At 39.3% G+C, this 18,539-nt stretch overlaps 1 protein-coding gene across 2 annotated transcripts in view; it reads left to right on the forward strand.

The window, feature by feature from the left end:
- Window positions 1–18,539, forward strand: part of LOC149231700 (uncharacterized) — a 192,150-nt gene that overhangs the window by 75,972 nt on the left and 97,639 nt on the right. The window contains exon 4 of one of the 2 annotated variants that reach the window (XM_089379260.1): window positions 12,497–12,588. In XM_089379260.1, coding sequence (XP_089235386.1) covers window positions 12,497–12,588 — 92 coding nt within the window. The remainder of the gene's footprint in view (window positions 1–12,496; window positions 12,589–18,539) is intronic. The other variant, XM_089379261.1, reaches the window with a different exon arrangement.

Raw genomic sequence — 18,539 nt, forward strand, 5'->3', positions numbered from 1 at the left:
GACCCTCGAAGATGGGGATTTCAAAATTAACTTGTACCTTAAAGGGTGTGGCGTTTCCAGAGTAGTTGTTGGAAGCATATGCGTTGCTTCTGGGTAGCTGCTGAAGGATCTGCTCAAAGCTATCTATCATCGCGTTCCTTTGCCGCTCGAGGGCTTCTTTGAGCAAGATTTTGATAGGATCCTCTGCCCCCTCGTCTTTTTTCTCATCCGCTATGGGAGGCCGTCGGGATTTGCGAGGCTAGTCTTGCAAAGGTTCGACCAGTTCAAGCCCTAACTCTTTATATCCCGACCTCGTTGGGGACATGTAAAGAAAAACAAAGAAAAAGCAGACTGCTCTGATACCACTGATCCAGATTTAAATAGGACCGCAAATTACAGAGATAACCATAAACATAGATATGCAGCGGAAATAATACTTCATTTCATTAATGTAAAATACTGAAATATGCTTACAAACAGTAATGGAAATAAACCAGCTAGGGCGATGGTAGCTTATCTCTGAGAAGAGATGTGGCGGCTACATGCCTCTGAACTGTGTTACAATGAGGCTCGAAGGCCTTTTTATTGTTGAGAAACAATGGAAAACCCTTCATATCCCAAAACCTAACCCTAGAAGATGAAACGCCAAATTGTGGGCTCCGTTTGGGTAAATTGGTACATCAATTTCCCGGGGTTGTAACTTTGGCACCCGATCTCCGTTTGACGCATACAATAGCTCGTTAGAAAGATCTATTTGATCACTACAACTTTGGGAAGGGCAATATCGGTCCATGAACCCATGTTGCCCCTAGATTTCCCAAAAAACGTCGTTTAGGGCCTCAAAACGGCTCCGGAAGTTCAGGACCCGAAAAAACTGCTAAAAATAGTAAATTGTGCTACAATTAAGGAAACTAAAAAAGCGGAAAGAGACAGTTGTGGGGGTCTAGATGGGATAGGTGGGTGGCCACCAACATCTACCTGGATCATTTGTCCCTCCATTTAGGCCGACTTGTCAACTGTTTGCAGGATGACTTGAGGACTTGCTAGGAGGTTGATTTGTTGGGCAAACTTCGAATAGTTTCCATGGTGGTGTAGCATGTTTGAAGGAGCTTCTTGATGGTGCCATTGCATAGGAGTAGACTTGACTTTGCTTGGAGGTTTTCCCTTTGACTTTAATATATATTTATACATGGTGTAACATGCCCTTAAGGTCTTAAAATTATTCTTTTGACTATTTGACTCACCTATAACACTTTAAATAGTGCTAGACCTATTTCAATGAGCAAGAAACTCATTGACATATATTATAAAAATAATATTTCATTTCTTGAATAAATATAAATATCGAAAGTACATTTATGAAGACCGAATCGAGTTACATTTCCTTCAACACTTCCTTCATTGGAATGAAGATAATTCTTGATATGAATCGATGCACAAATGAGGAGGGGTCACTTATAAATAGTCTCAAAAGGGGGGTCGAATAGGTGCCCCCAAGGAGCAAGGCCGACTTGTTCTATGGCGACCAACTTGGGGACTTGTGGGGGCTTTAGTCTAAATTCAAAAAATTTCCTTTTCTTTTGCCTAATGAAAATACTGACCGTAGCTATAATTTCTCTACACTCCCTCTTAGCTAGGGAGGTACTTTTCATTCTCTCTCAAGGTCAATCTCCCTGATTAATACATTGGTCTCTTGGTAATGAAGGTTGTTTTGTAGGCCACGCATCAGTATACACCCAAGATTGTATCATGTCAGAGTATGGAGGCAGTGTTGCAGTGTGGGGACATAGAATGGACAGTAGAGTGCTACATTTTTGAAAATAGACATCTGGAGCAACCTCAACAGTATCCAGATGACATTTAGGTATTACTCTGCAAACATCAAGAGTTTTTTGCTAACTATCAATGAAGGAACTATGGATTCTATACATAGTTCTACGTTTTTGGATCTGTTATCGGTCAAACTAGCAAGGGTCCTAGGAGGGGATCCTATAAAGCAACTAGTAGGTCAAGGGAAACAATGGAGTGATAGCCCACTGTTACCTCAGCTAAGGCTCCTTGCTCTTTACAAACTTTCACTGATAGGAGACCCGGTATAAATGGAATCACTAGATGAATGAATCAAATAGGAGGATAAGGAATGATTCCAAAGGCCTATTCATAAGAGAGACTCAATTATATGGCTTTCTTGCTTGAAAAGCAATATGATATGCTCTCTAGGAAGGGCTAAGAGGATTCTTGACACTTGGGTTTGGGAATATATCTTGTCAAGAGGTTTCCTAGAACCGAAAATCCTTATGGAGAATTGGCCTTTACATGATATTTGTGGAATTGGAGTTGTAAAGTTGCGGGATCACGGAGGACCCAGTGGGCCCAAAATTAGGTCAAGGGTATGGAGTTGATCAACCAAGGAGGGGCTTGACCTAATTAGGGAAGAGAAGAGGATGAAAGGACAAATTTTCTTTTGAGATTTGGATGCAATGATCTTGATGAGGTCACTAACCCAAAATCAACCTAGGGCAAGAAATGGTCTTGTGGCTAGGGCTTGCTATATCTCGGGATTCCACCATCAGAATTGCTTGAAATTTGGAGGACCTCTTGAGCAACCTACAACGCATTAGTGTACCAATTTTCAAGGGTTTTGGATGACTACAAATGATTTTGTGTGAAGCCCTAGGAGACCTTTTGGGCTAGGCTAGAATTGGAAGAAATGAAGAAAAGAAATGTTAGTTTTGACCACCGATGGGATACGAGGATCAGTGCCTTATTACTTGGGCTTAATGGAGTTAAGATACACACTGGTCATGGAATTTCATGAGCTAAGGAGCCCTAATTGATCTTTGCTAGCCTCTTCGAGGGCAACAACTAGATCATTAGAGATTTATACGTCAAATTTGCGAAGGAGACAAAGTTTCGAGGTCTTCAACCTAAGAGGTGCCTCTAGGAACATTTGCCCAATCCCTCAAAGGTCAATGCATGCATTTAATCACTTATTCAAAGTCCCAGAAGAACTTTGCATTACATTTAACCCATACAAGAATAAAGATAACAACATACATGCAACTAACCAGTAAGATAACAAGAATAACATCAAAATTTTGATTGACATGAGAGAGAGAGTATATCCACTTATCAACTTCGCATTAGAGAAGCTCCAAAGACAATAGAGAAATCCAAACATTATAGTGCGTCAAGGAAAGCTCCAAAAATTCATCCCAAAAAAAAAGTGTGAAAATCTCATAAGAGATACTAATGCAATCTAAGTGATGATGATGAAAATGAGTCATCTCACTTCTATTTATACAATCCTCTAAGGGATTCAAATGGCCTAATTTGGTCTAATAATGACCTTAAAATAAAATAATGTGCATAATAACAATACTTTTGGTGACAAGCCCACCAAAATAGCTCAACAAAACAAGAATAAGCCTCTCAAGAGGGTAGAATGATCAATAAAGTGAGTCGTTGGGCCTTTGAGGAGGCCTAATGAAGTCATAAGGATGCCATGATGTAAAAATGGACTCCAAACATAGTGGATATGGGGTTGGCCCCTTGTTTTCCAAGCAAGTACTTGTGGTGCTCCCAAATGGATGTGGGGAGACATGGACATCCTCATGGGTCCCCAAGTGGATTGAAAATGTCTATAGACCATTTGTAACATCTAGGATGATGACATAAGTCCTCCCTCCGCAGCAGGGGACATCCTCTGGACCTTGGAACATCTGCCAAGCGTATGGTGCATGTGTGGAGCTGACTGGGCATGGTGAACCAGGTGCATCATTCTCATCCAAAAGGTGGAACACGAGCAATCAATGAGTGGTGTTGGGGATCCATGAAGTACTCTCTGCTATGTTGGAGGCCCATGGCTCTCAACGCTCACCCTACAAATGCCAATGTGGCCCTTTGGAGGGCTAGGACCTCGTATAGGGTGACCAAGCCCAATACAGAGACCCATCTGCAATCTTGCATAAGATCCAATGCGTTCCCTTGCCCTCCAATACAATAAATCATTAGAATAATCAAGTAAAAGAGCTTACAAGTCATGAAATCAATGGGGCACTTCACGGTGGCATGCACTTCCATAGTGGGATTTGGCATGTACAAGTGTCTCCAAGCTCAATAAGGGGCTAATCAAGGACCCTATTAAGTGGTTTCAACCTTTAAAGGGGGTGACATGTCCATGGTACATCCCTCAAGTGGTAGGTGGCAAATGATATAGTAATGGAACAAAGTGGGGATCAGGGGATTCATGCAGACCACATGCCAAGGTCTAAGGGCAACTGTAATAAGGGAAGCCCACACTTGGGTATGTGAGTGTAGGAGGGAGCAAATCGTGGTACCTGAGTTACCTTGACCTTTTGTTTTGTCCACCCTTTTTCATATGCCTTTTGCCTCTGATTGATTTTTTCTTCATAAAAGCACGGGGCTCCAGGGGATGCGAGCATTATGTATAGCATATGGCAGTGGATATCACCTTAAGGTGGGGTGTTTCATTGCCCACCAAGGGTTGGAACAACATGGGTTCCTTACTGATGGAGGGGGCTCATCCAGGGCCCATAGGAACCAGGGTGATGGCCATGGATAAGGTGTAGAGCTCATGTTTGAATTTTGCCCACGTGCTAAATTTGTATGTCCCGACCATCTTTTGCATTTTTTGGTACATTTCGTGTTGAGAGTGGCCAAATTACGAATTTTCTTTTCTTTTTAGATGCATCAACCTTCGTGCATCGTTCCAGGGCCGACCCAAGGTGTGGACAATGGGAGGGGGAGGCTAACCCTATGTGGACCTGGATGGGAAAAGAGATGAATAGGGCTAAAATGAGTGGAAGGGGTTGATGTATGTGGTGTTAGGAAGCGAGACCACACAACCAAAGTTAGGATTTTCCAAGTAGTGCTAACCCTAAAGCTAGTGGCCAGTAAAGGAGATCCCACAGGACTAGGATACAAGGCTAACCACAAAATCAGGCAGTGGAGATAAGAGTACAGACCTAGCCCACTCTTTCCGCCGAATCCCCCACCAATCAATATCCAAAAGTGCCCATGACAAGTAAGGAAGATTACTCAACTACACCAATGAAAAGTTGGCATACCTTCGGGGTTGGGAGGTCGACCTTCAAACATACAATCATAACAAGTGGGCGAGGGACCACATGGCTGGCTCAGGTGGCAGAGATAATTGCACATCGAGCTATCTGGGCGCTGCAACGGGCTACTGGCTGCCGACTGAGGACCATCTAGGAGAAAATTTTTCTCCTATATACACTACGCGCAAATGGTGGGTAATAGGACCAAATGTCCATTTTGCAACAAAATTTGAGTATCCGTTATTTTAAAAATATCACAACATTTTGTTCAATATTTCGAAAATTGTTTACTTTGGAAGAATATCAAGGTAATACATAGACACAAATTAAAATATTAAAGGAAGAACTCGCAGAATTTCAACAAAAGAATGAAGCATAAGAAAAGAAATATAAAGATCTCGAAGATCGGTGTTATGAAGAATCAACATAAAATAATAGAGAAATTTGGTAACTAAGGTACCATAGTGAAAAATTACTTGCGAAACTCAAGAAGTCCAAAGATAGAAGGAAAAATTAGAAGAAAAAAATGAATCTATCGAGAAGAAATTCAATGAGAATCTATCGAAAAAGGAAGAAGAAAGTTTGCGCTTAAAAACCCTTAATTAAAGGTTAATAGAACAAATCAAAGATTTAAAAGATGAAAAGCTTGAACGTCAAAACACTGAAAATAAGGTTGATGAATCAGAAACTAAAGAACTCTTATGTCTTAGAAATCATAATCAAAGTCTACTCACTCAAATTAAGAAACTTAAAAATGATAAGAAATCATTGAAAAACAAATTAGAAGAACTTATCACAAAAGAAGTGTCGAAGTCTTTAGACATAACAATCCAAGTTGAAGAAAAAGGAACGAATATCGATCCAGTCAATATCACAACTCAAGAAGATGACAAATCAGTTGAAGTAAAAACATATTTAGATGTTGCAGTTTAGATGATGAAAATTCCAAGTGAAGATTTTGTAACCAACTCAACAACATCAGTACCTAAAGTAAATCAGGAAATTGCCACACGCATGATAAGGGAAAATCAAATTACAAGAACCCCTTATTGACATTTGAATCACGATCAAACATCTCAATCAGTCTGCTTAATCTGTATCACTCAGAACAGGAACAATAGACTTATGTTTCGAAGAAGACTGATGTCTATACAATCTAGTCTTACACTAACAATTTATCGCTGCTATCAAATCATTGCAGAGTTCCATAGAAGATTGATTTAGGATGGTTAGATCCCTTCTCAGTTCGACACTTTTGTTTATCACTTAGAGGATCCTATTATCTTGTATCATCGAAGATGCCAACCCAAAGAACTTTAAAAGATACCAATAGATTACAACTAATAGATGACAAACTTTGTCAGCAATAAGCTTTGAGGGCAAAGCTTTTGTGAAAAAAAAGGCAATGTTACGAATATAATATGTATAAAAGTAGTATAAATAATAATAATCATAAATAATGATTGATTAACTAATAATTAGTTATTGTAGAGACATGTCCCAAAGGACATGACCGTTCATGCAGGGGCACCTGCCTAGGTATATAAGCGCGCCTTCAGTTGTAAATATCTCATCTCGTATATAATATATCATATCTCTTATGTATTTTCAACATTCTTATATGAATATATTTCTTGTCCTATAATGGATATATATATAATTCTGATATTTTGAATCTTCCCCTATGTATATGAACCGTGTTCGTTACACTTCTCGATGAATTTTTGTTTATCTTCTAACATCATGTCTAGTGTTGGTTGGTATGTGTACAATGGAGCTTCGATACACGTGACATATGATAGATCTCTATTAAGCAAGATTCAAGAGCAAGAGGGAGGCATGGTTGTGGAGCTTGGTAATGATGCCACTTTCCCTATGAGAGTAGGCTTTATTTCATCTTGGATGCCTTAAAGCGATGCTCTTGAGGTGGATTATTTTTATTCGTCCCTGGTTTGTGGAAGAACGTTGGAGAGTTTCCTTTGAGGGACAACAATGCAATGCATCATTAGTGTTGTGGTCTAGTTAGTTTGAGGACCTTGGCCTAAGGGTTGAGAGTGGGTGGGCTTTATAAGATATTTGTTGATCTAGAGGCATGTGTACTTTCTATTGGGAGGCTATAAGAGCCTTCTAGCTTTGAGGAGGCGAGTGCATACATAGAGGACATAGAGCTAGGTTGAACACCAATTGTGGATGCTTTGATAGAATCTTGTTTTGATTAGGATATGAGATATTTGAGTTTGGGGATTATCTTGTAGTGATTGAGGAGAATGTGGAGGTTGTTGTTCTAGATTAAAAACCTTGAGAACATGTAAGAGTGCCTAGATCTTCAATGAATGTGAGTGTACCTCCTAGGAGATATGCTAGTCATGTTGCATTGGTTTCTTCTTATCCATGAGCCTTGAAATTGTTTAGTGGAGGAGAGGTGTTTTACCTTGATGGCAGAGGTTTTTGAGATATATTTTGGAGTTGTGGCTAATGGGAATATTACAAGATACAGAGCTAAAGATCATGCATTCTATCCGATAGAGTGAGTTTCCCTTGAGCTTGATTTTTTATGATCGATGAGTTGAGATGTAGGCAGATTTCATCTTGTGCATTTGATACATGTAATATACTCTTCCTTGTTATGTTGGAGATGTGATTCTCTTTACATGATGTTCTAAAAAACTCTTTATGTGGTGCCAAGAGGTGTTGGCCTATGATGTTGACTTTATAAATGCGAAAGTTTTGACAGATTATTGTTGATGTCTTCCTTGTTTTGGTGTGATTTCAAAGTTTGGTGGGAAGTAATGATCCAAGGTTATATTCCTTTAATTTTACATACGACTGTTGTCTTTTTGGATCCCCTAGCAGAGGGGAAGAAAGAGTGGTTCAATTTGGTGGTGGAAACCATATGGTCTTGTTGTATTCTCCTTGCATGTTTGAGTTGAATTTGCTTGGTTGTTTGTTTGGAGAGAGACACACCTTTGTGAGCATTGAAGGAGGACCCTTTCGACTTTGTGGAGGCTGTAGATTTATTGGTTGCAATTTCAGAGTGAGTTGCTGAATGTGATAGAAAATATTTTTCTTTTAAAGTGGAAGTGCTAGCTTTTGGCATTACTACAAAAGTGTTTTCATCGCAGTAGGAGAGCACTATGTCTCCCAACCCCTTGGTGATGCTTCATGAACATATGTATGGCTCAATTTTGGTGGATGCTTGACCTCGATTAGAGTGTTAGCATGGTGCCCTTACCTAAGAGATTGTTGCCTTACTCATCATGATGACTAACCCATTGTGTACACACTGTGGGGGAGTTGGTTGCTGAGTTAGGGGAGGTACATACTGTGGAGGAGGGCACTTAGTCCTTGGAGCTTGGGACTGCGTGATATATACCTTGGAGGTTTGACCCTTGACCTGAGGACACTTGGGTTGAGGAGCATTCTTCATGAAGGTTAATGATGAACTTGGACACGTATATTGATGACAAACATTGGAGCTTAGTGTCCTCATTAGCACACATGATAGTAATATTGGGCACATGAGAGTACATGTGTCATTTAGTTAGAGGAGTGTGTATCATGAGGATGCTTGGATAACAGACCGATGTAAGTGGGAGTGTTGGACTAACAACTTGTTGGAGAGTGCACCATCTTGGAGGGGTATTGTGTCGAAGTATGATCATGTTGGGAGGGCATTTCACTTTGGGGATTAGATAAGCCCTTGTTTGACACATGGACATCCTTCTATTGTAGAGTGCTCCATGTGGGGTTTGTACTTGACGTGGGGATATTAGGGTTCGTGAGGAAACCCTAGAAGAGATGTCTTGTAGGAAGCAATAATATTTTTGGGTTCACGAGGAAATCCTAGCAGCTAGATGCTACTATTTATGAGGAAACCCTGGGAGCTAGATGTTGCTATTCATGAGGAAGCCCTTTGAGAAAACAAGGGGGGAGATAGAGAGAGAGATTTTGGATGTTCATGGAGAGATTGCTTTTGTGAGATGCCGGGGTTTGATCTTGTAATGTTATGGTTTGTGTTATGCATGCAAGCTCTAATGAAAAACATGGGATTGAAGATGTTAATGATTATTATGGTTGTTGTTTTTAGGGTTTCTACCCTCTTAAAAGACATGCAGAGTGGAGCTAACTCCTTGCATGATTTTGGAGTCTTATTCTTTTGGGATGTAAGGCTAAGGCAAGAGCATTAAGAGATGAGCTTGATGAGTCTTGAGTTTAGTGTGATGCCTTGCTTTGAAGAAGATTTGATTATTGTATTCTTGATGTTCCATGGAGGTTTTGGTGCTTGTGTTGGAGACCTCGGGATTAAGGATTCAAACTCTAGAATGGGCATGTAGATTTGATGATGAGTGGTAGAGTTGTCTTGCCATGTATCTTTTTGATGAAAGTTTGCAAATCCTAAGAAAGAGAACAATGCTAGTGTAGAGCGTGTGTTATACAAGCATGTTAAAGCCAAGGATGACTTGCTAGTATTGATGCTAGCTTGTTGTAGATCTGGGAGATTATATGGCTTTCCCTAGCTAGGGTTTAGAGAACTAGAGCTTGTTCCAGCTTTGTGATAAAGCTGTGGTATTTACATGTACTTCTCTCTCTCTCTCTCTCTCTCTCTCTCTATCTATCTATCTATCTATCTATATATATATATATATATATATATATATATATATATATAGGCACAAACAAAGTTTCTAACTGCCTAAAATTGTGTAATTGCATATTTTATTTTCAGCTTGGGTTGTCTTCTTGATTGGGTAATTTCCTGCATGTGTTGATCATGCTGATTTGACATAACATAGGGCTGAAATTGTTAAGTGATTTGACATATAGCTTGAAGAGAAGTGAAAATTTTCTGGTGTAAAATCTGATAGAACAAAGTGATTTTCAGATCTGGCGCATGCTTGTTAAAGTGTGCTCTAAGGGGTGAAACGTATTGGTATTTGTTTGTTATCTTTTCTCTTGAAACCTGAATGTTTATATGTTTTTAAGTTATAATTCACTTGAGGAGGAATAATAGAATAACGAATGGCAGGAAAAGATAAAAATGTACACAGGTATGTTTTATGCTCGGGATTTAGTGCAATCGGATAGTTGAAGTAGTTGATTCATTTGTTTGAAGCAGGCATACCAATTTATAGATTGAATCAACTTAGGTTTGCGTAAACTAAACAGTTAGCTTTTAAGGGCACATGCATGCCATTGAATGGTCTGGAGATACTAGCAAATTTTAAAGTACAAAAAAAGGCTGTAATAGTAGTAAAATATTCTGGATGCATCACGTTTCCTCAGATCAGTGATGATGTGTTGGAATGAATTAGTGTTCTGTGGTTGAAAAAGAAGCTTTAGTAAGATGCTGGCAGACAGGAGGCAAGAGTTTGAAAGACATTAAGCTTAAAATTTTTGGAGGCAAGAGTTAAGGTGTCCTAAGTAGTTGAAGGAGCTAACATTAATGATTACTCCCATTAGATGCCAGCAAACAGGAATCTGTGTGCATTGAAGTGTCCGGTAATTTATGTTCTATAGACATTAAAACATGCAAATTGTCATTTAAATGACGACACAAGGACACGGAAATATGAGTATCTGACATGGGACACATTGACCCAATTCCCAAGAAACAGGGCACGGGGAACACATTTCTGTATATATATATATATATATTAAAAAATTACAAGTTATTAATACAAAAGATGAAATATAGACATAAAGATCCAACTTTTTTAAGAAAATAGAAGATTTACAAAACATTTGGAATCCCTTCAAATCTCAAATTTTCCCTTCACCCGCACAATGAAAGAACATAAGAGCTACAGCTGAAAGTGAGAAAATAACAATGAAAAATGCTTTTTAGAGTTGAATTGGTAGGACACATCTGGGGCATGTGTCCTGTTTTAAGACACATGCCAAACATGTCTCGGACATTTGTCCTGTTTTAAGACATGTGCCAAACAAATGTCCTAGCATGTTACGTGTCCGTCGTGCAGGATATGGACACAGCATCCCTGGGGGCTGTGTGTTGATACTTAGATTGTCATAGAAAGAATTTAAGGTGTCCTTTCTAGTTCAATGGGCTAAAAATACTCTCTGAATTTGGGTTTACCCAATGATCCGAGAAATGATTTCTTCTTCCATTTTCTACTGGAAATAGCATGACACATGTTGTCCAATGCCACTAGGCTTGTGCCAAGAAGTATTGTTTCTTCTCCCTCATATATAATATGTCTGTGCTTCTATTCGAGATGCTACCTGGTTGAGGATATTAAAAGTCATCCTATGACATGAATCAGAAATGTTTCAATGGGGCACAATTTTCAGAATGAGATCAATGGCTCTAGGAATTGCATTTCTTTTGCAAGTGTTTTTATTTGAAATCAGTGTTATTGAAATTGGACTGGAACCAGTGGAACTGGTTGGTCCATCTGGTTTGGTGGTCAAATCGGTCCGGTTAAGGTTTGGAACTGGAAATGGCCTGTTTGGTACCAAACTGGCCTTTTTTCATTGAACCCGCTGGTTTTGTGCAATGTGAGAAATGATGTTCCAAATGAAATTGGTTTTTGTAAACAAGAATTTCTGAGTGGGGCAGCGTAATATTCAAGGTTGTGGTCTTACTATTGCTATGCAACTAATGGTAGTGTTAAATTCTTAAATTTTTAACATTACCATTATTTGACTCTGGATGTTTGAGAGTGGTTCTAACTTCATTGGATCATTGGATTTCATATGGAGAAAGTAGACTGTTAGATCTCGTTTGAAATCCAACAGACTTTATAGTTTTCAGGATTGGGGGGGATTGCAATGTTTCCATTAAATTCTGTCATGTATGAGGGTTTTAAACTAGCATTTAATCAAGAGCATCAAGCCCTCTATGTACCTTGGTGTCAGTGGCATTGGCTGTTGAACTCCTCCATCACGACCCTAGTAAAAATGGACCCATCACTCGAACAAAATCTCGATTTGACATGTGAAGATTTTTCTATCTTATTTTAATGCTTAAAGGGTGATATTGATGATGAAGATCCCAATATAACTTATAAGTGATGTTTTTGATGATATGTAGGTATTTGTTGTAGCATAATTTTCTTTTTGACACTAGAGGCCATCTAGAGCCTCTTTGTTGATGTATTTTTGGTTTAAAAATGTATTGCACTAAGTGCTATTTTGGTTATATGCACTCTTATTTGCTATATAAATGAGAACTTTTGCATATTTGTGTACAAATGGCTTGGATTCATATGGATGCACATGAATATATATGCTTTTCTTTAAAATTTGAATATTTTATGTATTTTTGGATGATTGGTTTTTTGCTTTGGTTGTCTTACTGATTCCAGTCTGATTTCAACTGCTTCCTGGCTCAGAGGGTTTTCCTGTTTGCTCACCAGTTTGGTTCCAATAGCATTGTTTGAAATGTTAACTTTTTTTGTTGGCCCTGTGTACAGTAGATGACACAATTACCAGGAAGCTGAATTTTGGTGGGGGTGCTGATCAAGACACGATCCCAATTGCTGCTGTTTTACAAGGAGACAAAAATGTGAGATGGGTTTTATTATATTTTGGCAATAATTTTGTAATTCAAATTTTGCCCAAACATTTCCAGCATTCTATGTTTTGATTCTCTTGCGAAATCCTTATGTTATCTCCCAAATCAGTTTAGCTACATTGCCCTGTATCATGTACCTATCAAAATTTTACATCACATTATCTTGTATAATCTTTGTTTTATAATGCAATTTTACACACTACCATGTCAACTAGTAATTCTAGAGCCACTAAATTAGATGATAGATTGGATGATAGCTCCTAAATTATTTGTGCTGCAGGTTTATTTCTAGTAGCAGTTATACTGATAATTGGTGCCATCAAAGGGAAGGAAGAAAGACATCATAGTTTTCAGTGATGACATATAAACATCTTTGTAAACATTGGAGTGATTTTGAAAATTGAAAAATACATAAACAATTTTTTCTCAAAAATCGTGTTGATGTAACTACCTGATAGATGATGCAGAACTTGGATGAATCATGAAAGCCTTAAGCTTTTTGATTAAAAAGTAGAAAAACAGTTAAGGAAAAAACAAAACGCTGTGTAAAAGTTGTAATGTGGATCATGGAGAGAGTGGACATGTGCAGGCTTCTGATTCTACATGAGGCAGAGCCCATGCATGTTGAGGCTTGCAGTTTTGTAAATTCAGAGTTGTAGCATCAATCATCAGCCACAGTGGGGAGTTCATTAAACATTTTCTGAAGAATATATAATCCTGTATGTCCACTAGTAAGAGATGCATTCTGGTTGTTTCCTTGGATTCTTTAGCAGTAGTTTACGTGCTATTCTGATTCCATTCTGGTTGTTTCCTTGGATTCTTTAGCAGTAGTTTACATGCTATTCTGATTCCATGCTCTTGTAGCTTTGTAGTGTTTTTTATTGTTCATTTTTAGGGCTAGGTTGTTTTTGTTGAAGGAAATGTAACTAGGTTCGGTCTTCATAAATGTACTTTTGATATTTGTATTTATTCAAGAAAAGAAATATTATTTTTATAATATATGTCAATGAGTTTCTTGCTCATTGAAATAGGTCTAGCACTATTTAAAGTGCTATAGGTGAGTCAAATAGTCAAAAGAAAAGGTTGAAGACCTTAAGGGCATGTTACACCGTGTATAAATATATATTAAAGTAAGGGAAAACCTCCAAACAAAGTCAAGTCTACTCCTATGCAATGGCACCATCAAGAAGCTCCTTCAAGCATGCTACACCACCATGGAAACTATCCGAAGTCTGCTCAACAAATCAGCCTCCTAGCAGTCCTCAAGTCGGCCTACAAACAGTTGACAAGTCGGCCTAAATGGAGGGACAGACCTCTATATATAGAGGCTGTCCACTCCTCCATAACGCATTCAAGCAAGCTCTGAAATCAGCGAGGAGATAAGCCGAGAAAAGGAAGTTAAGGGAAGTCTAAAGGGTCTCCAAAAGTGCAGCGAAGAAAGAAGGAAACTCAGCGAGGGTTAGGGACTGTTTCTAGGGCTAAGAAACAGTCACACGTGCGAGGATAAGGAAGACAGACTGCGGTTTTAGCAGCAGCAAGATTTCAGTGCAAGATTCGTTGGTATTTGGGCTTGTCACTAGGCTCACAAGGCCTCCCAAGACAAGCGATGAAGCCCCTCTATCTAGCGAAGGAAAAAAAACCCTAATTCACTAAGTGCATTCTCCACACGTGAAAAACTAGGGCAGCAGAACAGTCATACACTCAAGAAGGATCTCAGTTGGTCAAAGTTGAAGTATACTTGAGCAAGGGATAGAAGAGGAACACCTCATCTAGAAGACTCACTCAAGTAAGGTCTATCTCTAGACAAGAATCATAGTAAGAGAATGAAGTGCCGGAAGGAGGATAAAGTGCCGGAGAACAAAGTGCTGGATGAAGTGTTGGGAAATAAGGTGCAGAAAGAATGAAGGACTTGACTTGTGCTTGGAGGATACTATTTTCAGGGGTCTAGGGTTTGGCATTGATCAATAGAAACTTCAATAAGAGAAATTCACTAAAGGGTTTTCCTCTCAAGAGAAGAGAGGTATTGTCCCTGGTAGAGAGCCAACATCTTGTGTTCCTGTTTTTTATGTTTTGGTAGCAGTTTGATGAAGTACACACATATGCACTAATAATAATAATAAGAAGAATAAGCTAATAAGAAAAAGTAAAAATACTCCACAAATTGTTATCAAGTAATGAAGAATCACACTACACTACTTTGCCCTAGATTCTTCAACATGGTATCAGAGCTAAGGTGACACATCAAGGAAAGGGCATCTCAAGAACACTCATAAAGGGAGAAGCATCTACAAAGTTGAAGCATCAAGCCTAGAAGTCTCAATCACTTCAAGGACAAGAAGGGTATATAATCCATCATTCATCAAGGAGGTCTACAAAGCTAGAAGAAGAGCCTTACATAAAGGCACCTACAAAGAAGAGCAGATTGAAGCAGGACCTACATCAAGCTACAAGTCATCAAGCAAATCTCATCATCAAGCAAGTCCACTTGGAGAAGGCAACTTGAAGAACATCAAGATCCAAGGAAGGCAAGCCATCAAGTCTCCAAAGAGGAAGCAAATCCACTACATCTCAAAATCTATCAAGTAAGTACATGTCCCCTTTTGAATATACATCAATGTCTTTTTGCAAGGAAAGCAATAAATTGGTAGGTACCAATAACTTTCTTGCATGGAAGAAGAGGACTGATCTACTTCTCAAGGAGAATGAACTCCTAGAACATGTCAAAGGGAATATCACTATCCCTGCTAAGGAACAAACTCAAGCCTTAGCCAAGTACAATAAGGATGAGACAAGAGCTCAAAGGATTTTGATAGAATCAATCAAAGACTCTCTCATTCCCTATGTCTCCAAATTTGAGACATCGAAAGAAATTTATGATAAGCTAGTAGAGTTATTTTCGGTATTCACAACTGGAGAAGTAATATCTCTAAGGAATGTGTTAAACACACATGGATAGTAAAACAGTGTGAAAGATAAATCAATGAGTTCATTTTTTTATTAACATAAGATACACATTTATAGTACAATAGGTGACTCTTGGGATTCAGATCCCAAGGTCTCTTGGACTGCTTTTGTCCATTCGAATTCCACACTAACCCTTTAGGATTAGGTGTCCAACATTGCCCCCCTTAATCCGAAGGGTTATGTATGAGTCCAAGAAGAGAGCTGTAATACAAAATGTGCAAAAGATGCATGGCAGCACTAGGCTGAATGTGCTCTATGAAATGTTGGTATAAAAAGGGCGGTGGTTTAAGGATGACCACCAACACTGGAACGCTTAGTGCAGTTCCCGGAACTCTTCCAAAACTGGCAAGAAACTGAGGTTTTCTGCTAGAGGAAGTGATCCTATTGTTTCAAAGAGGGAAACCTTCAACCATAAAAGGGAGGTCTCACCCCGCATAAAAGGTAAAACTTCAACCTGAAAAGGGAAGTCTCAACCTGTGATGGTTTAAGGATAACCAACAACTCTGGAATGCTTAATGCAATTCCTGGAACTCTTCCAAAACTGGCAAGAAGCTGGAGTCTTCTGCTAGAGGAAGTGTTCTCAATTGTGTTCCCGGAATTCTTCCAAAACTGGCAAGAAGCTGAAGTCTTCTGCTAGAGGAAGTGTCCCAGATTGCCAACTGAAGGCATGTTCAGGCATCTTTGTCTCTGGCTACAACTCTGAAACTGGTGTGGCAGGTTGTGGCTCAGGCTCGCTTGATGTGGCTTTGAAGCTTGTAGATGACCATCATTTCCCCCCCTGTCAGGTACAAGGTGAGAAGATGGAGAAAACTCAACTGCAAGACTGTTCAATACTCTGGAACAAATTCTGATATGTGTTTGGAATATCTTCTTGGCTGTTGATGCCCATTGCCAAGAAGCGATCCATCCAAGATGAATCTTTGTTCTTGCAGGACGTTTGTTTCTGAAGCATCTGTGTGAAGAATGGCTGGTTTTATGACAGTGCTTACATGGATGAAGATCAAAACAGTGATCTTTCAAATGGCCAACTCGGTCACAGTGTTGGCATTTTACAATCTGTTGTTGTTGTTGCTGCGGTGGAAGAGTAGTAGAATCTGGAACAATTGAAACTGAACTGTCATAAGGAGCAGGTGAACTGTCATAAATGAATCCAGCACTCTGAAACTGAATGGGCTTGGCATAGTCTGGAATATGAAAGGACAAGTTTTTGTCATATCCAAGACCAGTTCTGTGCTTGTTGTGGACAAGCTGTTCCCAAGGTCTGATGATGGGCTTGGGAAGTGCAGACTGAACCTCTGCATCTGCATGTAACTTTGCTGCTTTATCTGAATGAACTGTAACATTATTGACTTGCTGTTTATGGGAGTCTGCTTCATTGTTCTGAACAGAAACAGGTTTAGAATGATGACTCCACTGGTGTAATTCTTCCTGCTGTAGCTTTGTTTCAAGCTGCAAAAACTCAATATTCTCATGTGCAGTTTGCAGAGAGGTTTGGATGTCAAAGAGAGTTTCTTTGTTAACTTTGACCATCTCATCAACAGTGGAATGAATTAGGATATTCAATAACTTTAATGCATCTTCAAGTCTGGCCATTTTTCTTCAATGTCACTTAAAAAACACAACTGAGGCAACAGCGACAGAAAAATAATATTGTACTACAAGATATTGTAAGGGCTTATCAAGTGGCAACAATGTCGCGAAAATGGTTGATGGAGCAGGACCTGAGTAAGCTGGATGTTACCAAGTTAAACTACAATAAACATTTCTCGTCAAGCTACAATAAACATTGGTACAATTGGGCACATGGTAAATCAGCAGTCCACAGTTTGTTTCAAGAATGAACTGGAGCATAACATCACCAATGCAAAAAAATATATAAATGTGAAGATGAGCGCTGTCCTCAACTTCAAACTTCAGAGCATCTAGCTGCTATGGAAATCATGCAAAATCTCTACAAGAAACTGCTCCAAAATCTCTACAAGAAACTAAAAAAATGACTTCCAAAAATGTCTTCAAAAAATGCTTCAAATTCACTTCACAATGCTGATCACTTCTTCACGAATCACTTCACTCAGAGGTTGTTTCAAATTGTTCCATAGACAACACCAAATCTGCTTCGAGGTGGCTTCAATACTGCTCTTAAAATCTGCTTGAGCATGTGCCAAGTCATAAAAAAATTGACTTACAAATCATCTATCAGCGTTAACTCCAGTTATACTGCATTCACCATTCAACAATACAACTCTTCTAAAGTGCATGAAATGCTTCTACTAACTGGATTGGTAGATCAGATATAAAGCCAACTGTATCACTTAGAAGTGCTTTACACCCAGAAGGAAGAAATATTTTCGCAGGCGTGGATCCAGTGTTGCAAAAAGTTTGTCATCGATGTAAAGATCACTTTGTGAAAGAGCTGCCACCAGTGATGATTTCCCCTGAAAATGAAGACAAATAGTACTGATGGGGTGCATACACAAAATGTCAGCTCCTTGGAATAGTACTTCAGCCCTGGCCTGTGATATATGCTGCCCAGAAATGCATGTACAGGTTCACCTTAATATCAGCTCTTGTGATTCCAAGCAGAACTGATTCCGGAAGTAGGACGCTGCCCAGAATGTGACTATGGCAATGTTGAGTGGCCTATTGCCTTCAACAAACTCCCCAGAACTCGTGGTTAGCAGGAAATCAGAGGCATACGCTTCAGCAGAGCAGCATACCCATTCTCACGTCCCACTAGAGAACAATACACCTTCACTGTAGCTGCTTCAAACCCCTCACAAAGCTATGCACAATTCAGCCACTGATACGCAGCCCAGAGATTAAGTTCTCGGTCAGGTTATGGCATTAAATAGGTCTCACAGTCCATACGTCCAGCTCTGCTACAATACACAGTCCAAACAAGCAAGTGAACTTGTCCTGCACTGCGATATGGTAATGGCTTTGACTGTGGTGCTCAAACTGCCTTTCAAAAGAGGGAA

The sequence above is a fragment of the Pinus tabuliformis genome, chromosome J (assembly GCF_031772625.1).
Source record: "Pinus tabuliformis cultivar Carrire ecotype Pingquan chromosome J, CPIR1, whole genome shotgun sequence".
NCBI classification, from domain to species: Eukaryota; Viridiplantae; Streptophyta; class Pinopsida; order Pinales; family Pinaceae; genus Pinus; species Pinus tabuliformis.